Source organism: Staurois parvus, unplaced genomic scaffold, assembly GCF_062004578.1.
Source record: "Staurois parvus isolate SC_StPar_1 unplaced genomic scaffold, SC_StPar_1.0 ptg000904l, whole genome shotgun sequence".
In the NCBI taxonomy this organism is placed as follows: domain Eukaryota; kingdom Metazoa; phylum Chordata; class Amphibia; order Anura; family Ranidae; genus Staurois; species Staurois parvus.
The window spans coordinates 71,400-95,308 of NW_028318700.1; the positions used below are offsets into that span (position 1 = coordinate 71,400).

General features: G+C 49.4%; 1 protein-coding gene and 1 pseudogene across 1 annotated transcript in view; both read left to right on the forward strand.

Annotated features, from left to right (window-relative positions):
• Positions 1–21,939, forward strand: part of PECAM1 (platelet and endothelial cell adhesion molecule 1) — a 50,945-nt gene extending 29,006 nt beyond the window's left edge. The window contains exons 12-15 of the mRNA XM_089656429.1: positions 372–428; positions 1,909–1,977; positions 13,165–13,187; positions 21,251–21,939. Coding sequence (XP_089512555.1) covers positions 372–428; positions 1,909–1,977; positions 13,165–13,187; positions 21,251–21,280 — 179 coding nt within the window. The 3' untranslated portion in view covers positions 21,281–21,939. The remainder of the gene's footprint in view (positions 1–371; positions 429–1,908; positions 1,978–13,164; positions 13,188–21,250) is intronic.
• On the forward strand, positions 955–1,043 carry LOC149442171 (U2 spliceosomal RNA; annotated as a pseudogene).
• Positions 21,940–23,909: the final 1,970 nt, after the last annotated feature.

Consider the following 23,909-nt stretch of genomic DNA (forward strand, 5'->3'; position numbering starts at 1 on the left):
TTCTCCTCAGCGGCATTGAGTGGCCATAATGACATTATGTCCCTCTTCATACATTCGATCTGCCTAGAATATAGGCTGAGAACATTCGATTTGGCCCCATTTGCACAGAATTAATTTACATGCAGTTTGAATGGACACATTGCTCTGCAATTTTCTTTTATGAACACACTGCTTAGTGTCAAAGGAGAAGGGAACCCAAAATCCGCACTGGGGCCCTTGCCTTCATAGATGCCCTACTGCTTAGAATTCCCTCTTCAGAAACCACCATTTGTCAACATACAGCCCTACAGATTGTGGGAATCCTGGCTCTCTGTGCTGTACGTTGAATGTGGACTTCTCTTCTGTATGACCATCATTTTATTTGATTGCAGGCAGTGTACAGAATGAAGAAGAGCTACATATCCTGAAAACCACAGAAGAAACCATCGGTATGAATGTAATTTATCTGATTTTAGGGACTTGCCCAGTTCCTACTTGGAAGTCAGTCTGGTTATTAGTACAACAACCTCCAAATCTTTCATCTCCTATCAGCTATAAAAGATGGATCCTGGCCAGAACTGAAACTAAAGCCTTGGGACGCATGTATGGAGTTACCTGGCCTGCTTAGGGCTTTTCATTCCACAATGGCTGTACTGCCCCCACAAACTGGGGATGTGGGAACCCCATTGTGAGATGGTGAAGAGCATTTCCCAGACACACCCACCCCAGACTCCTTGCTAAATCCTAATGTTATATTAGGGCACTACAAATTTCTCCAGGTCACCAGACAGATGGACATCTGTCCTGAAAGTTATATGAGTTAGGAAGCAGAGAGGGGAAGTACCTTCCCAGTCACCCTGTGAGGTGCTCTCTATATTCTGCTTGCAGTGGGTGACACAGAGCTCAGATGTAGCTCACTGACCGATTTCACTTGTTTTGTAATATTATTTCTGATTTCTGACATATTAATTGTGGGTCGCTTCTCTGCCTTTTGGCCAAGATCAAGTGTAGTATCTGTTCTTACCAGTGTCCAGTAGGGGCGCTCCGCCATCATTGCAGCCTTTTGGTAAGGGATGGCTGGCAGTATAGTATCCCTGCTGGTATGATGGGGGCCCTGAAGGCTAGTACAGGCTGGAAGAGAAACCGGGGTGCTAACAGGCAATAAATCCCTCAGGAAAACTGGAGGGGTCCAGTTCCTCCTGATCTGAATGGGTCTACCTTGTCTGACCATGGGTTGGGAGGGCTGAGAGTCTGCGGTGTCTGTGCCCCCTGGGAGTGGTCGCCCCCAGGGGTGCTCTTTGTAACACTTGGGTGTGGGATGCCACAGTGTAAAAAGGCACATGGATACAGCTCTAAATACCTTTTCTGCATTGCACCTTCATGGGTTTTTGGCTATTTTTGTTCCCAGGTCTCAGGGACAGGCAGTGCACATTGCACGGCAACTATTTTCATTTATTTTTCTCTCCACATTTTTCACTTTTTCACTTTTGTGTTACTGGATGGAGGGTGTGGATGCTTGGGCCTATCCTGAAGGCTAGGGGGAGGATGTGTGGCCCTCAGGTTCCTTCTTCCTCTGAAGCTGGGGGACTTTTTTTGGGAGAGCCCAGAGGAGGGGGTGGACAAAAGCACACCCTTAAGTGCATTTTTGTGTGTGTTCACATGCATTTTTTTTGGCTTACTTTACGGGTTTTTGTGCACCACTGCATTGTGGAGAAGCAATGAATATTGAAAGTTATATACAGTATTTTCAGTTTAATAAACATATCTGAATATCCTATTAGAGGACGGGGGTTTCCTAACCCTGATGTTGTTATTGAGGTAATCAGATAGACAGTGTTGTGTGACCTCTGAGCTCAGTATAAGGGGGTCTCCACCTAAATCAGGGCTCCTTCTTATGTCTCCATCATTGACTTTGAAATCTTCCTCCAGGAAACAACCAGCAGAACCATGAAGTCGAGTACACAGAGGCCGATGGTTCAGCACTGGATCCCCACCATGGTGAGAATCAAATTTCCTACTAACAATGCTACAATGATACAATGATACAATTACGCAATGATACAATGATACAACGCTACAATGCTGCAATAATACAATGATACAATGATACAATGCTACAATACTACAATGCTGCAATAATACAGTGTTACAATGATACTGTGATACAATGATACAGTGATACAATGATACTGTGATACAATGATACAGTGATACAATGATACTGTGATACAATGATACTGTGATACAATGATACTGTGATACAATGATGCAGTGCTGCAATGATACAATGCTACAGTGATACAATGATACACTGCTGCAGTGATACAATGATGATACAATGACACAATGCTACAGTGATACAATGATACACTGCTGCAGTGATACAATGATGATACAATGATACAATTATACAATGCTGCAGTGATACAATGATACTGTGATACAATGATGCAATGCTGCAATGATACAATGCTACAGTGATACAATGATACAATTATACAATGCTGCAGTGATACAATGATACTGTGATACAATGATACTGTGATACAATGATGCAATGCTGCAATGATACAATGCTACAGTGATACAATGATACTGTGATACAATGATACTGTGATACAATGATACTGTGATACAATGATGCAATGCTGCAATGATACAATGCTACAGTGATACAATGATACAATGATACACTGCTGCAGTGATACAATGATACTGTGATACAATGATGCAATGCTGCAATGATACAATGCTACAGTGATACAATGATACTGTGATACAATGATACTGTGATACAATGATGCAATGCTGCAATGATACAATGCTACAGTGATACAATGATACAATGATACACTGCTGCAGTGATACAATGATGATACAATGATACAATTATACAATGCTACAATGATACAATGATACTGTGATACAATGATACACTGCTGCAGTGATACAATGATGATACAATGATACTGTGATACAATGATACACTACTGCAGTGATACAATGATACACTACTGCAGTGATACAATGATACAATGCTACAGTGATACAATGATACAATGATGATACAATGCTGCAATGATGCAATGCTACAGTGAAACAACGCTGCAATGATACAAAAATTTCATGTTTGCGATCACAGATGTCTATTTGCATGCAGTTCATCTCATACATCTGTATGCTGGAAGTGAATGCTTTGTATACTGGAAATAAGATTGTCTCAATGTATACTGTGCATGGTCTGTTCCCTTGTATGTGGAATACAGGGGACTGCATGAGCTCCCCCATTGCATGTTACACATGGTTTGTTCCATTTATTACAGAATTTAGAGGGGACTGCATGGCCTAGATAGGTAGCCCCCCCTTTCTATATTGCACATAGTCTGTTCAGTAGTTTTCTGAATGTGGGGGGACATTTGGCCTAGGTATATCGCTCCCCACTGTATACAGCACATGTTTTGTTCAATAGCTTGCTGGATATGGTGGGACTTCATGACCTGGATATATACTGTAGATCCCCTACTGTATAGGGTGTGTTCCATGATATGGTGAACATGGGAGGGGGGGTTGAATGGCTTTGGTATATAGCTCCACCACAGTATAGTGTTTGTGCCATTTTATACTGAATATAAGAGGACTGCATGGCCTAGATATATGGCACCCCCATTGTATACTGCACGTGGTCTGATCCATTACATACTAAATGTAGGGGAGCTGCATGGCCTAGATATATGGCACCCCCATTGTATACTGCACGTGGTCTGATCCATTAATACTAAATATAGGGGAGCTGCATGGCCTTGATATATGGCACCCCCATTGTATACTGCACGTGGTCTGATCCATTACATACTAAATGTAGGGGAGCTGCATGGTCTAGATATATGGCACCCCCATTGTATACTGCACGTGGTCTGATCCATTACATACTAAATATAGGGGAGCTGCATGGCCTTGATATATGGCACCCCCATTGTATACTGCACTTGGTCTGTTCCATAGTTTGCTGAATGTAGGGGGATTGTATGGCCTTGATATATGGCACCCCCATTGTATACTGCACGTGGTCTGTTCCATAGTTTGCTGAATGTAGGGGGATTGTATGGCCTGGATATACAGTATAACTCTCTGACTGCACACTGTACGGGGTTTTTCCATTATATACTAAATATGAGGGGACTTCATGGCTTGGATATATGGCTCCCCCACTGGATTTTGCTCCTGGTCTATTTCTTTATATGCTGACTATGGGGGGACTACATGGCCTGGATATAGCCTTGAATATAGGCCTTGCACACTGTATACTGTACATAGTATGTATCATATAAATGGTGGGTGACACATGCCCTGGATATTATTACCATGCTGCATTTCTCCTGGATATGGACTTTGTCCTTGCTCTTTGGATTGTACACCGGTAGACTCTGGCCAGATGTTCTGGTGTAGAATGGAATGGTTTTATTATATGTTGGACAAGGAGCTCTCACATATGTAGTGGACACGGGGCTTACTGATATACAGAGAGTTGGTTGAGTCTACTCTATTTATTGGGGTTTATGGAATATGAGCACCGTGTCTTCTACACCAGACACAGGGAGTTCCGTTACACAGGTCATGGCCATGCTGGATAGTACACCGAGATAAGGCTTCTCCATAGTGTATTGGAAATGTTGGTCTTGATCCCAGAGGCAGATGGACGGGGAACTATTGTAACTACTGTGTGAGGAATATGATGTGCGATGTGTTGAGCCTTTGATGTCGGCTGCTTTCCTTGTACAGCAACAGAGTTGTTTCATTATACAGAGAACACATGGGATGGTTACACTTCATACAGGTTATTGGGGTTGTAAATATAAGCTGGACATAGATATCATGTTTGGGAATCGTTGTGTACCCCAGAAATGCTCCAATACAAGTACAGACAATTTTGCCACACAGGTGAAAAGATTTATTCGCCACTCTTCTAGATGTATGCTTCCCACTTCCACTTCTGGCCGTCACCCAAGTAGACTGAGGGCCCAGCCCTTCTCCATTTGTGACAAAACTACCATACTTGTCTGAAATTACACTATATTGCCAAAAGTATTAGGCCAGCCCTCCAAATCATGTGATTCTGGTGTTACAATCCCCTCCATATCATGTGATTCAGGTGTTCCAATCCCTTCCCTATTATGTGATTCAGGTGTTCCAATCCCCTCCATATCATGTGATTCAGGTGTTCCAGTCCCCTCCATATCATGTGATTCAGGTGTTCCAATCCCCTCCATATCATGTGATTCAGGTGTTCCAGTCCCCTCCATATCATGTGATTCAGGTGTTCCAATCCCCTCCAATCATGTGATTCTGGTGTTCCAATCCCCTCCATATCATGTGATTCAGGTGTTCCAATCACCTCCCTATTATGTGATTCGGATGTTCCAATCCCCTCACTATTATGTGATTCAGGTGTTCCAATCCCCTCCATATCATGTGATTCAGGTGTTCCAATCCCCTCCATATCATGTGATTCAGGTGTTCCAATCCCCTCCAATCATGTGATTCAGGTGTTCCAGTCCCCTCCATGGACACAGGTATATACAATCAAGCCCCTAGGCATGCAGACTGCTTCTACAAACATTGGTGAAAGAATGGGTCGCTCTCAGGAGCTCAGTGACTCCAAGCGTGGTCCCGTGATAGGTGGCCACCTGTGCAATAAGTCCATCCGTGACATTTCCTGGCTACTAAATATTCCACGCTCAACTGTTAGTGGGATAATAATAAAGTGGAAGCCACTGGGAACAACAGCCACTCAGCCACCAAGTGGTAGGCCACGTCACATGACAGGGCGGAGTCAGAGCATGCTGAAGCGCACAGTGTGCAGAAGTCACCAACTGTCTGCAGAGTCAATAGCTAAAGACCTCCAAACTTGGTGTGGCCTTCAGATGAGCCCAACAACAGTGCGTAGAGAGCTTCATGGAATGGGTTTCCATGGCCGAGCAGCTGCATCCAAGCCTTGCATCACCAAGTGCAATGCAAAGCATCAGATGCCGTGGTGTAAAGCACGCCACCACTGGACTCTAGAGCAGTGGAGACGTGTTCTCCGGAGTGACCAATCATGCTTCTCTGTCTGGCAATCTGATGGAGGTGTGTGAGTTTGGTGGTTGCCAGGAGAACGGTACTTGCCTGACTGCATTGTGCCAAGCAGGGGCGTATTTACCAAGAGGCAAACAAGGCTTTTGCCTAGGGCGGCATTTTCTGGGGGGCAGCACCACCCTCCTGGAAGAAGGGATGGAAGAGGGGACACATGCGGCTTGGGGACCAGGTGGGATCTGAGAGAGGCTGCGGGCTGCTTGACTCTCGTTCCCGAGGATGTCCAGAGCTCTGAAGGTGAGTGTCTCTCTCTTGCTGAGAGGGAGTGTCCGGTCTATGGGGGAGATGGTAGTGGAAGCCTCTCTCGGGTGGGGGGCAGGAGTGTTGTTGGTCAGTGTCAGGCTCTCTCCGGCGGTGGGGCCATTTTGTGTAGATTAGGGCAGCAAAAAACCTAATTACACCACTAGTACCAAGTGTAAAGTTTGGTGGAGGGGGGATTATGGTGTGGGGTTGTTTTCAGGGGCTGGGCTTGGCCCCCTTGTTCCAGTGAAGGGAACTCTTAAGGTGATATTCTGGACAATTTCATGCTCCCAACTTTGTGGGAAGAGTTTGGGGATGGCCCCTTCCTGTTCCAACATGACTGCACACCAGGGCTCAAAGCAAGGTCCATAAAGACATGGGGGAGCCAGTTTGGGGTGGAGGACCTTGACTGTCCTGCACAGAGTCCTGACCTCAACCCCATAGAACACCTTTGGGATGAATTAGAGCGGAGACTATGAGCCAGGCCTCCTCCCCCGACATCAGTGCCTGACCTGACAAATGTGCTTCTGGAAGAATGGTCCAACCTTCCCATAGACACCCTCCTAAACCTTGTGGGGGGCCTTCCCAGAAGAGTTGAAGCTGTTATAGCTGCAAAAGGCGGGGCCAACTCAATATTGAACCCTTAAAACGAAGATTGAGCTGCCATTAACGTTCATGTGCGTGTAAAGGCCGGCATCCCAATACTTTTGGCAATATAGTGTAGATTGAGTTGAGATAAGACCGCAGCAACAAGGACATGGAGGTATTGATATGTAGACTGAAGATGTAGCATTTCAAATGCCTGGAAAAATCTCAGGAGGCAGCAGGAGGCCAATGTATGCAAGTTCAGTTTGCAGCCCCTCTGAGCTGAGCTTTTTCTCATTTTCTCGGTGATATGTTCATAAAACTTTAACTCCTTCGAAAGGTGCTTCCTTTTGGGTGACCATCTCCTGTATTGTACATTAACGTCAAGCTCTAGTACAAAGTCCTAACAGAGTTCTGTACTAGAAAGCTCACACTCCAGGAATGGAATCACTTCCTCTATTGGGATCCTTCGCAGCATTTGGACCTTCCTGTTGAAAAGGATTGAGAGTTCCTCTGTAGATCTCAGGCCACGATAACCGTTCTAGTCATCAGTTGAGAAAACTTTATTCTGCATCCTCTGTGACAATGGCAGATTGTGTCCGAGAAAGCATGACTGCCATCTGTAGTCTTCAGGGGATTAGGGGATTAAACATGTACATTAAGCTCTAGAACAATGTTGGTTTCCCATGGGAGAGATCCATCCTACAGCTGGGAATGTTACTACTGGGACACAAGTGTAGCACTACCACCTCAGGAGTCACTGAGTTTTGGGTCCCCCTTCAGCTCTGAAAAGGCAAGCAACACGTATTTTCTTCCACATGTTGCCTTCAGAGTCAGTAAATAGTCCTTGAGCTTGGTTTTGAAATTTTATTAAGGGGTTTAGAACTTGGATGGGCTTGAGGGGTGTATGAGATGCCCAAGGAAACTGCAAACCTGAGGACAAACTCCTTTGCAACTATGTACAGATGTGGACAAAATAGTCTCTCCTTTAAGAGCAGTCCAGCTCTCTGGTGTTCCTCCTCAGACCCCAGTTGAATCTCTTCACCCAGCCGCGCTGAGGGTATTCCCTGGGCAAGGGGCCCCAGAAACTGTCAATTTAGCACAGCATGAGAAGCTAGTTGGGTTTTCCACATGATTGCCCTCTCCCCTTATCCGACCCACGGGGTGTAAGTACTCACACTGTCCTTCCCTATCAGCTTGGTGGGTTGGTGACTGACTTCAGGGCTTTCACTGGGATGGTTCATTCCCTGCTGCTCAGGATGTCCCTCCTAGAAGAGGAGCAGTGGAGATCCTCTTTTCCAGCACACTGCCTGAAGGTAGGCCTCCTCCCTGGTTCCACACTCCAGCTCCTCACTCCATCTTTCACCCGACACTGCTCCCTTTCACCCAGGCTCTGCGATATTTAAGGGTTGCCTTGGTCACCATGCCCAGCCCCCTGCCAGGGAATTGGCCAAAGTCCCTAAAGTATGCAGATATGAGCTTCCTCCCCTCCTGCATAAATACTCCAGAAAGCTCTCAGGCTTCTGTAGAGGTGGGAGGGATTCAGAAGCTCTGACCTTCAGAACCTCCCTAGCCTGTCCTGAGGTGAACTCCTGCTGACTCATCCCAGGATGCTACTCATCCTCTGCCTAGAAAAATAAAAAACTGCTATCTAACCGGGGCAGACTGACCATTTGGGAACTCAGGCACTGCCCAAGGGCCTGGGGTAAGTAGGGGCCCCATGAGATGCCCCTTGTACCTTTCATAGGCTTTTTTGGGTGTGGTTTTAGTATGGGTGAGGACACAGGGCCCCATGATCCCCTATTGCCCGGGGGCCCCATGAGTTGTCAGTCCACCCCTGTATCTAACTAACCTGGAGGGCGTTACACAAGACTTGGATGACAAGGTCCAACAATGGGGCATCTTTCAGCTCCTCTAGAAGTCGTGCCCTTCACTGAAATTGTATCTGCCAGTTTGGTCGTCTTCAAGCAACCCTTTTTTGGCCATTATTGTTGTAGATTTCAGGTAGAGGGACAATGTTGGTTGCACACAGATGTCAGACCATCATAAAGCTCGTATTCATCTTAAAACATGGGTTTTATTATTTTTTCCTTTTGTTTTTTACATTCTTTATTTTTTTTTTGTCAACGCCTAGCTCAGAGAGTTAACTGTTGTGTGGTGTGCAGGTGATCACTCGCTGTCTTAGATGAAAGTGTCACTGACCTCCAGTTGAACAGAACATAGGCAACCCATTTTGCTTTGGCCTTCTAGCTATTTTGGGAACAGCCTCTCTACAGGCTCCACTGGAAACCATGTATGATCTGGTTTGGATGCCATCAAACTGTTGGGATGGCCATCTTGTGTACGTGTCCAATATCTTTAGCACATGAGCTGAGAAGGAACATGCTGACACCAGATGAGAGCAGAGAGACCAGAAGATTTAACGTATCAGTGTGCCTCTCCACCTTCATTGTCCAATCACCGGCCGGGGGGCGGGGAGGTGACCAGGCTGTACTGTTCCCCTACAGTAGAGTGAAGTCTGGTCACCAGGATGGCTCTGCTGTGAATTTAGAAACTGGGAATGGTGGTTCCTGTTGTATTGGTATTTGGTGGCTTCCATGTTTAGGAAACCCAAGAATTGGACAACGTCCAACAATGGGACTTTATGAGTTCCAAATCTCAAGCGACATTACACATAGCTTGGAGTTACATGTGATACCCAAACAACTGTGGAGGGAGACCGCCGTACACGCTCACCTGCTCCCGTCCAAGCAGGCCAGGCGCTGGCGGGATATTTTGGGAAGAGTTAAAACCGCTCATTGTTTGGAAAACTCCGTCTCTTCCTGACGGATGGACAGGAAGGGTGTTTGGCTCAGATAAGGCCGCATCATAGGAGCCTGGCTCACACATTTCATGTTCTGAGATTCTACGTCTGATAGATCACATAGCTGACCACATAAACAAACACTCCGTGTTCCAGCGAAGAGCTCTCTGGAAACTGTGACACCGCCATCATTGTCATTATACGGGGCAGATAAGCTCTGTTTATGAAACCTGCTATCAACTGTCCACATGGTGAGGGGGAGGGGTACAGGCGGACAGTGGGGCCCCCGACTTCATACAACACTGGGGGCCAGTGGTGTATTTAGGTATTGTGCTGCCCTAGGCAACAACAATTGGCTCCCCCTTCCCCCACAAAGAGAGCCTGACATTGACCAACAACACCCCAGCAACACCCTCCCACCCTGACCCTGCGAGAGATAAAACCAGGGGCCCATTTGAGCACTCTGGCACTGCCCGAGGACCCAGGGTCATTAAGGGGCCCCATGATAATGCCCCTGGTATCTTTTATAAGCTTTTTTGGGTGTGCTTTGAGTGTAGGCAAGGACACGGGGCCCCATGATCCCCTATTGCCCAGGGGCCCCATGAGTTGTCAGTCCACCCCTGGATAAAACACTCACCTTCACAGCTCCGGAAATCCCTGGGAACAAGAGTCGGGCTCTGCATACACCATCAAGCAGCCCGCAGCCTCTGATCAGAACCCGCCTGGTCCCCAATCTGCGTGTGTCCCACCTTCCATCCCTTCTTTCAGGGGGCAGCGCTGCCCCCCTAACAGATGCTGCCCTAGGCTAATGCCTTGTTGGCCTTGTGGTAAATACCTCCCTGCTGGGGGCCCTCATCAGCAGAATTCAGAATTTATTTAAAGGGAAAAAATAAAATGTATCAGTCTACTAACAATAAAAGATACGTCGGATTATTGTTACAATGTATGAAGGATCAGTCCACGCACTGACATTTCTCATACGGCGGCCAGACGCGCCTCACAGTTATGTTCTCATACGGCGGCCAGACACGCCTCACAGTTGTGTTCTCATACGGCGGCCAGACACGCCTCGCGTTTGTGTTCTCATACGGCGGCCAGACACGCCTCGCGTTTGTGTTCTCATACGGCGGCCAGACACGCCTCGCGTTTGTGTTCTCATACGGCGGCCAGACACGCCTCGCATTTGTGTTCTCATACGGCGGCCAGACACGCCTCGCGTTTGTGTTCTCATACGGCGGCCAGACGCACCTCATGTTTGTGTTTTCATATGGCGGCCAGACGCGCCTCGCACTTATGTTCTCATATGGCGGCCAGACACGCCTCGCTTTTGTGTTTTCATACGGCGGCCAGACACGCCTCGCGTTTGTGTTTTCATACGGCGGCCAGACACGCCTCACGTTTGTGTTCTCATATGACGGCCAGACACGCCTCACATTTGTGTTCTCATACGGCGGCCAGACGCGCCTCGCGTTTGTGTTTTCATACGGCGGCCAGACACGCCTCACGTTTGTGTTTTCATACAGCGGCCAGACACGCCTCACATTTGTGTTCTCATACGGCGGCCAGAGGCGCCTCGCGTTTGTGTTTTCATACGGCGGCCAGACACGCCTCACGTTTGTGTTCTCATATGGTGGCCAGACGCGCCTCGCGTTTGTGTTTTCATACAGCGGCCAGACACGCCTCATGTTTGTGTTCTCATATGGCGGCCAGACGCGTCTCGCGTGCCTCGCGTTTGTGTTTTCATATGGCGGCCAGACGCGTCTCGCGTGCCTCGCGTTTGTGTTTTCATATGGCAGGCAGACGCGCCTCGCGTTTGTGTTTTCATATGGCGGCCAGACACGCCTCATGTTTGTGTTCTCATATGGCGGCCAGACGCGCCTCGCGTGCCTCGCGTTTGTGTTTTCATATGGCAGGCAGACGCGCCTCGCGTTTGTGTTCTCATATGGCGGCCAGACGCCCCTCGCGTGCCTCGCGTTTGTGTTCTCATATGGCGGCCAGACGCCCCTCGCGTGCCTCGCGTTTGTGTTTTCATATGGCAGGCAGACGCGCCTCGCGTTTGTCTTCTCATATGGCGGCCAGACGCGCCTCGCGTTTGTGTTCTCATAAGGCGGCCAGACGCGCCTCGCGTTTGTGTTCTCATACGGCGGCCAGACGCGCCTCGCGTTTGTGTTCTCATACGACGGCCAGACACGCCTCGATTCTTCATCCAATCCACGTTCAGTCAAAACGATCCAGTCCAAAAACAGTCCAATAGGCATAAGTGTTCGTTCTTTGCGGTTGGGGCGTGGCAGCACCGTGACCTTGTGCCACGTTTTTATTGTCGCCCCAAAAGTGGTCGGACTGGAATGTAAACATGTCACAGCAAAAATGATCCTCCCCCTGTCGTGTTCTGTGGGCAGCCCTACCACCAGACGTGACCCATTCCAGTGCACGGCGCAGCAATACCACCGTGTGCGATTCGCATCATTGCGCCAAAGTAGGGCAGCATTTACAACAGAAGGTAAGGAGGCGTCATATCCTCCTCCTCAGTGCATGTATAACACCTCTATAAAGTGAACCGCTGCAGATCACTTTTCAGAGGTGTGGCAAAACATAGCCTTACTTCATCGATTTACACTGGCTTTAGATGGCGGTCGATTTCTCAGGGTGGACATTTGTTGATCACATTGCATCAATTGGCACGACTAGGATGTTCCATTCATGAATTATGTTGGTCATTCATGGTTAGAAAATTGTTCAAAAAAAAAAACCGGTTGGATTTCTAAAGTGTTGTTGAACGTTCATGCGATAACGTCATCCTTGCATCGATAGATGTCGCTCAACAATCGAAATATTATCGACTGAAAACATAAGCAGTGCATTGTTCGATCAATTACACGATCTGTTCGTTGTTTGAATCGACTTACATTTTAAGACGCGCATGCTCAGTAGAAACTCTTTTTGATCGATTCCTGTAGTAATGATTTGAAAGTCAATTGTTTGGGCTCCAAAAATCCGACGTGACAGTTCGTTTTTTTTGTCATTAAACGTCGGTTATCGAAGTTAGCCCACTAACGTTTCAAAAGTTGAACGATCGAGTGTTTCAAACGTTTTTTCAAATGAAAAAAGCCAGCATTAGATTGTATTTTGATCAGTCAGATTTTGAGACCTAATCAATAACTCCCAATCGTAACCTCCAAGTATTGGTTGATCTCGGGTGTGTCATATCAATCAAATGGGTTGTTGACTACAGATCGATTATTGCTATCAGGTGAGATCGAGTGGAAAGGAAATTGATCGCTCATTGAAGTGTGTATGGCTGTCATATTGATTCTATAGGATTAATACGCTTATTATGTATTTTTCTATTGTTGATACTTTGTTGTTATTAAAACATAACGGAGTTTAAAAAAAAAAAAGTAAAACCTTTTTGTGATTTTGTCTTTCAGATTCTGTAGAAAACAACATCAATGTAAGTATGACACCGCTCCTATATGGGGGGAGCAGATAGGGAAGTGGGGGGAGAGCAGATTGGGAAGGGGGGAGCAGAGTAGACTGGGAAGGGGGGAGAAAACCAGAAAGGGGGAGAGCAGACCGACAAAGGGGGGGGAGAGAGCAGACCGGTAAGGTGGGGAGAGAGCAGACCAGTAAGGGGGGGGAGAGAGCAGACCAGTAAGGGGGGGAGAGCAGACCGGTAAGGGGGGGGGGCAGAGCAGACCGGTAAGGGGGGGAGAAAGCAGACCGGTAAGGGGGGAGAGAGCAGACCGGTAAGGGGGGGGAGAGAGTAGACCGGTAAAGGGGGGGGGAGAGAGCAGACCGGTAAAGGGGGGGGGAGAGAGCAGACCGGTAAGGGGGGGGAGAGAGCAGATCGGTAAGGTGGGGAGAGAGCAGACCTGTATGGGGGGGGGGGGAGAGCAGACCTGTATGGGGGGGGGGAGAGCAGACCGGCAAGGGGGGGGAGAGCAGACCGGCAAGGGGGGGGGGGAGAGCAGACCGGCAAGGGGGGGGGAGAGCAGATCGGCAAGGGGGGGGGGCAGCAGACCGGCAAGGGGGGGCAGCAGATCGGCAAGGGGGGGGCAGATGACCGGCAAGGAAGGGGGGGTACAGCTGACCGGCAAGGGGGGGGAGCATACTGGCAATGTGGGGGGAGAGCAAACTGGCAAGGTGGGGGGAGAGCAAACCGGCAAGGTGGGGGGAGAGCAAACCGGCAAGGTGGGGGGAGAGCAAACCGGCAAGGGGGGGGGAGAGCAAACCGGCAAGGTGGGGGGAGAGCAAACCGGCAAGGGGGGGGGAGAGCAAACCGGGAAAGGGGGGAGAAAAGAGTGAATTGAACGTTAGGGAGAGGAGAGGGTTAAAGGGCCAGTTTGGAGGGCAGGGCCACATGAATATTGGTGCGGGGCCCGGCGTTTCATACTACATAAACAATGCTGATTAGTCATCTTGGCCGAGGCGACTTCTCATTGTTCACATATTTCCTTCAATCTGTTTTTTCAGAGGCCGCGTCTTAGGCGAGCGCGGTCATGGAGGCGGAGGAAGGAAGCTCACTCCTATTTCCTTCACAGCTCCATTAAATTCGATGGGTCTATGAGCGAGCCGCATTATTTTCCTTTCCTCGTCGGCCATGTTTACTTAATCGCGGCGAGGAATGCGCCTATTTGTGTGTCGCTGCGTTGATATATCGCCGCATTGTCTTGGGGGGGTCCCGGCTGGACTATTAAAGGAAGGGAATGCGCGGGGCGGAAGCGGCTGGACGGAGAGCTATTGTGATCGCTCACAGATTACACAGAAAGGGAACAAATCTGTTCAGTACCTTCCAGTACAATGGGAAATTCTGCTGGTTTACAGGTCTGGCACTTGGACCCTGGAGACGCCATGTTTTAGGCACTCAGACATTTTTTTACCAATCTAAAGATCTTTAATGGGCCTATAATGTACTCACCAACCTGTGCTGCATACAGGGAGGGTAACAGACAAAAATCTGCCTTGCCGGGCAGTATTATATGTACATATGCCACACACCAACAATCCACCACTATCATTGGTGTCAGTGAGAGGAAGTGTACCCCTTTACTGGTGTCAGTGGGAGGAACAGTGCCCCACCATTGGAAGGAGTAGTGCCCCATCATTGGTATCAGTGGGAGGAATAGTGCCCCATCATTGGTATCAGTGGGAGGAATAGTGCCCCATCATTGGTATCAGTGGGAGGAATAGTGCCCCATCATTGGTGTCAGTGGGAGGAATAGTGCCCCATCATTGGTGTCAGTGGGAGGAATAGTGCCCCATCATTGGTGTCAGTGGGAGGAACAGTGCCCCACCATTGGTAGGAGTAGTGCCCCATCATTGGTGTCAGTGGGAGGAATAGTGCCCCATCATTGGTGTCAGTGGGAGGAATAGTGCCCCATCATTGGTTTCAGTGGGAGGAATAGTGTGCCATCATTGGTGTCAGTGGGAGGAATAGTGCCCCATCATTGGTGTCAGTGGGAGGAATAGTGCCCCATCATTGGTGTCAGTGGGAGGAATAGTGCCCCATCATTGGTGTCAGTGGGAGGAATAGTGCTCCATCATTGGTGTCAGTGGGAGGAATAGTGCCCCATCATTGGCGTCAGTGGGAGGAATAGTGCCCCATCATTGGCGTCAGTGGGAGGAATAGTGCCCCATCATTGGTATCAGTGGGAGGAATAGTGCCCCATCATTGGTGTCAGTGGGAAGAATAATGCTCCATCATTAGTATCAGTGGGAGGAATAGTGCCCCATCATTGGTGTCAGTGGGAGGAATAGTACCCCATCATTGGTGTCAGTGGGAGGAATAGTGCCCCATCATTGGTGTCAGTGGGAGGAATAGTGCCCCATCATTGGTGTCAGTGGGAGGAATAGTGCCCCATCATTGGTGTCAGTGGGAGGAATAGTGCCTCATCATTGGTGTCAGTGGGAGGAGTAGTGCCCCATCATTGGTGTCAGTGGGAGGAATAGTGCCCCATCATTGGTGTCAGTGGGAGGAATAGTGCCCCATCATTGGTGTCAGTGGGAGGAATAGTGCCCCATCATTGGTGTCAGTGGGAGGAATAGTGCCCCATCATTGGTGTCAGTGGGAGGAATAGTGTCCCATCATTGGTGTCAGTGGGAGGAATAGTGCCCCATCATTGGTATCTATAGGAGGCATGGTGTCCTGTTGTTGGTGTCAGTGGGAGGAATAGTGCCCCATCATTGGTGTCAGTGGGAGGAATAGTACCCCATCATTGGTGTCAGTGGGAGGAATAGTGCCCCATCATTGGTGTCAGTGGGAGGAATAGTGCCCCATCATTGGTGTCAGTGGGAGGAATAGTGCCCCATCATTAGTATCAGTGGGAGGAATAGTGCCTCATCATTGGTGTCAGTGGGAGGAGTAGTGCCCCATCATTGGTGTCAGTGGGAGGAATAGTGCCCCATCATTGGTGTCAGTGGGAGGAATAGTGCCCCATCATTGGTATCAGTGGGAGGAATAGTGCCCCATCATTGGTGTCAGTGGGAGGAATAGTGCCCCATCATTGGTATCAGTGGGAGGAATAGTGCCCCATCATTGGTGTCAGTGGGAGGAATAGTGCCCCATCATTGGTGTCAGTGGGAGGAATAGTGCCCCATCATTGGTATCTATAGGAGGCATGGTGTCCTGTTGTTGGTGTCAGTGGGAGGACTATGCCCTCCTGTTGCTAACAATGGAGGAAGTAATGTTCCAAGGGCCTGATAAAATCAAACAGCCACATCCAGCCCCGGGCCGCAGCTTGGAGAGCATGGATCTAATAGATCTCGGAACATTTTGGATTTATTGTATAGGAATCCTCTGAACCAATCATCTCCCGGAACGGTTACACGATTACTAAAAAATCTGTTACAAATAAAATTTGAGATATTTTGCAACAAGTGAAGAGGCAGCCGATGATCTCAGCACAAGACACAGGAAGGCGACGTTCACACCAGTGTTGTCAGCTGGAGGCAGACAGGCGTTTGGGAAGGGTTTTTTAATGCTTCCCAAACGCCTCTGAAAATTCTGCACATTGCAGCACATGGTGCTGTTCACACAGAGCATTAGAATCGCGGCAAAACGGACGCCTCTGGTCAAGTCTATGGTGCCGCTCCACAAACGCCTGGCTGGCAAGAGTCAGGGCTCATTCACACTTGACTTTATTTCTAACTCTTGCCAAATGCCCAGATAGCGTTTGACAAGTGTTGGACAGGCGTTTGGAAGGTGTTTTTAAGCTCCAAAAACGTCTATGCGCAGTTTTGCGGCAGTTGGTAGGTATTTGCCAAGCGTTAAAAACGCACCACAAAAGCCTATAATGAAGTTTAAATAGTGATAACGCTCCGCAAATGCCTCGCAAACTGCGTCGCAAACGCAAACACTGGCCAGGCGTTTGCAGAGCAACACCATAGACTGGAATGGGAGGCTTCAACTCCTCCTGACTGGACCAGAGGCGTCCGTTGCGACGCTAATGCTTCCGTAGTGAACAGCACTGTGTGCTGCAATGTGCAGAATGAATTTTCAGAGGCGTTTGAGAAGCGTTACAAACACTTTCCAAACGCCTGCCTGCCGCCAGCTGACAGCTCATGTGAACGCAGCCTAACATAGTCAGCTAGAGGCGGTCCAGTGACACCCAGCCCCACCTGATGGGAATATATAACCTCCCAGCAGTCAGGTGCAGGAGATCTGTCATTAGAGATGCTGGGGACACCTGCTGGTGACATTTGGAATTACACCCAGACAGAGCACTAGGTGCAGCTTTCAATGGAACTATTCCAGGCTAAACATGAACCTGAACAGGACGGGAATACAAACCAATAAAAATGTATTCCAGAAAACATAAAAAACGTTCCGCCCTGTCAGACCTCGGCGTCCATTGCCTTCACATTCGGCGTCCATTGCCTTCACATCCGGCGTCCATTGCCTTCACATTCGGCGTCCATTGCCTTCACATCCGGCGTCCATTGCCTTCACATTCGGCGTCCATTGCCTTCACATTCGGCGTCCATTGCCTTCACATTCGCCGTCCATTGCCTTCACATTCGGCGTCCATTGCCTTCACATCCGGCGTCCATTGCCTTCACATTCCGTGTCCATTGCCTTCACATCCGGCGTCCATTGCCTTCACATTCCGTGTCCATTGCCTTCACATTCGGCGACCATTGCCTTCACATTCGGCGTCCATTGCCTTCACATCCGGCGTCCATTGCCTTCACATTCGCCGTCCATTGCCTTCACATTCGGCGTCCATTGCCTTCACATTCGGCGTCCATTGCCTTCACACACACGCAGTACCATGAACGTTTATCACACATTGGAAGTGGGACTTTATGACACAAATGGGGGACAGGAAGGGTTTTTAATGCATTAGAGAGATGCTTTGTCTTTTCTGCATTCAGTTTGGGGTGCGCTGCATCGCATGTGCATTGGGGTCACATTGCCTTAGTGCATTAGGCTGCTGTCAGGGATCTCCTCGATCCCCGCCGCGTTGGGCCCAGCGCAGGCGCACTGCTCCACCCAGTACACGGGCACTAGGTCCGGGCCGGCCGCGGCGTTCGAGTTCGCGCATGCGCAGTAGAAGCCGCGGCCGCCCGCTGGGCACCAATGGCAGCGCAGGGCGGGATATTTAAAGGTCCCTGAGCTGTCATTTCGTTGCCTTCTGGTCTTACCTGCTTCCTGTGTTTCTGTACCTGTGCCTAGTAAGTTATTGACCCGGATTACTCTTGACCTTGCTGATTTCTCCTGCCCAGACCCTTGCTTGCCTGACCTCTCTCCCTGGATGCCCCTTATTAGATCTGATCCCCTGTTGCTGACCTGGCATGTGACCCGACGATTCTCTGCCTGCTCCCTTGTACCTTACCGTCCTCTACATTACCGAGTCGGCCTGTCTGACTACGCACTTGATCAGCCATCCATCCATCCATCCCATCGGGGTCACCCGACCTCCTCACATCTGGCTCTCCCTGGTTGGAACCCCTGGCGAACACCACTACCACTGACAGGTGTGCTCAGTAGAGGCGACCTGGTCTCGGGGTACTACAAGTCCATCCCCACCATCAGGGGCCCTGGGTGAACAAGTACCCTGGGGCTTAGACTCCGCACTCTGGGCACGCCTGACCAGTGGAGTGCTAGTGGTGCCGCTCGGCGGTCCCTCACAGCTGCCAATCAAACGCACAGCAAAGCAGGGCTGGATCTAGGGGGGTGCTGGGGTATGCTGTGCCCCACCATGGTTTTAGCTGTGCCCACCCAGGTCTCTGAAAGTGCGTCCCCTAATGCATGAGGCAGCCTGATGCAGACATTTGATGTAAGGAAACACTCTGATGGTAACAATCCATGTAAGGGGGGCACACTGATATAAGGGGGCACTCTGATGGGGGACTCTGATTGAGATGATCATATGTAAAGGGCCACTCTGTTGGGCACACCTGATGTAAGGGGGCACTCTGATGGGGACTCTGATGTAAAAGGGCACTCTGGTGGGGACACCTGATATAAGGGAGCACTCTGATAGGGACTCTGATGTAAGGGGGCACTCTAATGGGGGCTCTGATGTAAGGGGGCACTCTAATGGGGACCCAGATGTAAGGGGGTACTCTGATGGGGACACCTGATGTAAGGGGGCGCTCTGTTGGAGACACCTGATGTAAGGGGGCACTCTGATAGGACACCTGATGTAAGGGGGCACTCTGATAGGACACCTGATGTAAGGGGGCACTCTGGTGGGGACCCTGATGTAAGGGGGCACTCTGTTGGGGACACCTGATGTAAGGGGGCACTCTGATGGGGACCGCGGATGGGGTCCCTGATGTAATGGGGCACTCTGCGGGGGACAATTGATGTAAGGGGAACTCTGATGGATGCACTCTGATTGGACACCTGATGTAAGGGGGGGCACTCTGGTGTGGACTCTGATGTAATGGGGCATTCTGTTGGGGACACCTGATGTAAGGGGGCACTCTGATATAACACCTGATGTAAGGGGGCACTCTGATATAACACCTGATGTAAGGGGGCACTCTGATGGGGACCTTGATGTAAGGGGGCACTCTGTTGGGGACCCTGATGTAAAGGGGTACTCTGGTACTCTCACAGGGGCCCCCTGGCAATAGGGGATCATGGGGCCCCTGTGTCCTTGCCCAAACTCAAGCCTATGAAAAAGGTACCAAGGGCATCTCCTGGGGCCCCCTACTGACCCCGGGCCCTCCGGCAGTGCCTGAGTTTCCAAATGGTCAGCCCGCCCCTGGGTGCAGCCTGAGGTTGCCTTCACAACTGAGCGATTTGTAGCTTGCAGCTCCAAAAACGCTCAAATGTAAAAAAAAAACCAATTGTTCCCCATGGAGCCTGTGTGTGCGATCAGGTGTGAATGGGCACCATAGAGAACAACTGATTTTTTTTTTGCGCTTGAGTGTTTTTTGGAGCTTTAAGCAACAAATCGCTCAACTGTGAATGCAGCCTTAGCCCTGGTTCACACCGGCGCGATTTCAGGTGCGATTTGGGAATTGAAATCGTACCTGAAATCGGATCTAATGAATGTGAGTGTCAGTGTCTTATCATACGCGATTTGCTGCAGCGCCATTTCAAAAGTAGTTCTTGTATGACTTTTTCTGCAGTTTGTTTCACATACATAGACTACAATACAAATCGCACTGCAAAACGCAATGGAAAACGCAAGAAATTGTTGGAAAATTTTCACAAGTTGCTAACAAATCTTCAGAAAATGCAGTGAAATCGCAAACAAAATGCGCGATTTTAAATGGCATCCAGTGTGAACCAAGCCTAAAGTGCAGGTAGAGATGTAATCCCATCACCCCACCAACACCAGGAGGAACAAATTACCAGATTAATTGAGAGAACTCACATCCTGCACACGGCTTGTACAAAAACATTTAAAGGAAAGGTTCACCTTTTCTAAAAAAAAAAAAAAAAAAAATGCACGTCTTTTTTGCAAGTACACAAATGTGCATTTATTATTTTTGTTATTGGGATCCGCCAAAGCATTGCACCCAGGATCAGCAGATTATACAGGACTCTCGCAGACTCATCAGCGCTCTGGTAGTTCAATGAGAACTACAAGCAAACTACAAAACTCTGTGAATGAGTGGCGCAGGCGGGCGCGCAGGCGGGCACGCAGGCGGGTGCGCAGGGGGCGCGGGAGTGAGCGGGCGTGCAGGCGGGCGTGCAGGCGGGTGCGCAGGGGGCGCGGGAGTGAGCGGGCGCGCAGGCGGGCGTGCAGGCGGGTGCGCAGGGGGCGCGGGAGCGAGCGGGCATGCAGGCGGGCGTGCAGGCGGGTGCGCAGGGGGTGCGGGAGCAAGCGGGCGTGCAGGCGGGTGCGCAGGGGGCGCGGGAGCGAGCGGGCGTGCAGGCGGGCGTGCAGGCGGGTGCGCAGGGGGTGCGGGAGCGAGCGGGCGTGCAGGCGGGCGTGCAGGCGGGTGCGCAGGGGGAGCAGGCGCGCAGGCGGGTGCGCAGGGGGCGGAGTACATTAATATGGAATGAAGTATGTCAATATAAGCAGACCAGTAATGGACTTTCTGTCATTGTAGGAAAACCCCAACATCAACAACGTCACATAGGGATGAAGGATAATCGGGGACGACACGGATCGAAGGAAATCCTCCTTATCAAGGTAAACACATGGACATGGCACCCCAATATCCAAATACCAGCTTTGAAACCACTGAAGAGTCCGGCATCTGGCCCCCCGTTTTACAGCCAGTCGATTGATCTGCATCACAAGGCAATGTGGTGGACTTTCCATCCCAACCACGGAGAAGGAATCCATGTTTCTATGTTTACAAGAGACCCATGTAAATATTAAAGACTGCTATGGGTGGGGAGGCCTTATAGCACATCTCAGTCCTCCAGTTTTTGAGGTTTGGGGGCCACAGCTGCTTCAAGGGGGACCCGGAAATCATTTACAGGCAATCCCCGATGGCTGAGAATCACTGTGTGCCGGCACTCTGCTAAGGGCATTACAGAGGCGTCTACAAGGAATATATCCTGGAACTGCTGCACAGGGACACAACTCCATGATATATATATATATTTTTTTTTTCAATTGTTAGCCCATATGGGAAATTTGTCTCCTCTCCCCTCCCCCATTGTGTCGTTTCAATATGTCCGACTTCAGCTTTACCATTGTGCCCCTTTATATATAGAAAGAAACCAAGAGCACTGGAATCTGCATTATTTTATATTGGCTTGTTGTAAATAAAGATTTTATACCAAGAGACCCCTCTGTGTGCTGATTAGGTGGTACGAACCATACTGTATATAATACGACAATTAGGGATGCGGTTCCTGGTTTGCCTCTATCGCGGGTTTGCGGCGGATCCAGCATGCGGTGCTGACAAATGAACGCTGAAAATCACCAGACCAAAATAATTTCACTTCTTTTCTGTTCTTTGGGGTCTTTCGACTCTGAACCTCGAGCCTTGGCCAAACTGCCCACTGACACCACGTTGTCTAGATGACAAGCACGAGCCTAAATGTAGAGGCGAAATACACATGTTGAGGCGGAAGGCACACGGAGTTCCATCAAAAACAAAATGAGAGCTTCAGTTTTTGGTGATGGATCGTATGATTTGTTGGCAATGGAGAAGGAAGAGGAGAAGAACCAAGAGAAGGAAATGTTGGCAGAAGACGCAACATGGAAAAGTGATTTGTGTTTTCTTAGATAAAAGTATATAATATAAATGTCTTGATTTTATCAGTAACATGTGCAGAGGGGGGTTGGCAGCCCTCTGTGATCCAGGTTTCATTCATTTCATTTTGGGTCCTTTCACCCGTTTAGTGGATTCGCTTGATCAGCAGGGGATCTCTCCGATGGCCCCCCTTGAGCAAAGGGATCTCTCCGATGATCCCCACTGAGCAAGGGATTGACAGCTCTGTGTCTGCTCCGCTGCAGCAGAGCGGACACAGAGCCAGGGCAGCTGTTAGAAACCACTGGGCCCCATACAGCCAACCTTACAGCCCCCACCCAAAAAAAAAAGTTTACAATGCTTCAGTTATGAATGAACACAGTGAGTGATCAGTACCAATCACTCATTGTGTTCATTCAGGAAAGAAAGGGGCTGGTAAATGTGACATGTTTACCAGACCTTTCCCACACTCTACATCCTGCAGGATCCGATTGTGTGCTTGCAGCTGCCAGTGGGAAGGAGGAGTAAGAAGCCGGCAGCACTGCGGGGGTGGGGGAACACAGGGGGGCCTAGCCAGTGATGGGTGCAAGGGGAGGGGCAATTACTGGAACCAATGCCCTGTATGGTTCTCTCTCTCAGCTGCTGCAGAGAGAGCCACACAGAGGATTGGTTACAGTAAATGCCCCCCCCCCTCCCCTGCACTAGCTGATCACCATCCCTGCCCACTTCCAATGTACTCATCTGCATGGGCCCCCCTGCTGGATTGGGCCCTGTACAGGAGGACTGGTGGTACCCCCTTAGCCATGGCACTGCACAGAGCTGCTTGTTCTCCTCGATGGGCGGTCAGATGAAAATGGACCGCCTGCCTGTTTTCATCCGACGGACAGAAGGGGAATTGGATACCCAACGGTCCCTTTTCGGTGGATCGGATCGGACGTCGGCGGGTGTAAACGGACACATGTCCATTTAAACCTGCTGCTCCATAGAGGAGAATGGAGATTCCTATTAGGTCCGCCTGAAAAACGGGCAGACGGACCTGATTGTAATGTTCTTGTGAAACAGTGCTAAAACTCAGCTTCCCAATCACAAATACCCCTACCCCCGCACCCCCTACCACAGATCACAGATACATGCAGTACCTCCAGCAAATACTAGGCCACCTTCAGCTAGTGGTTCATTCTTGACACCCCATAGTCCATTAAATACAGGGGTTAGACAAAAAAATGGAAACACAACATGACTTGCAGGTGTGAAAGTGACGACATGTTTGGCAGTGAAAGCAGAAGTGATTCTTTTATATCTGCTGTGTGATGAGACACCTGGCTAACAGACGGGAAGCCTGACTTTCCTCATTCACTGCATGTACTGCTTACTGAGCTTCAAAGAGGGCAAATTGTTGGTGCTGCTCAGCTGGTACCTCTGTAACTGAAGTCGCCAATTTATTTGGTGAGGTACAGGATCAAAGGTTATGGCGGCGTATACAGTTTCTGGGAAAATGTCGTCTGATCAGCATAAGCGTGGTCCGCATGGTCATCTGACCGAAAGAGACAAAAGGACGTTG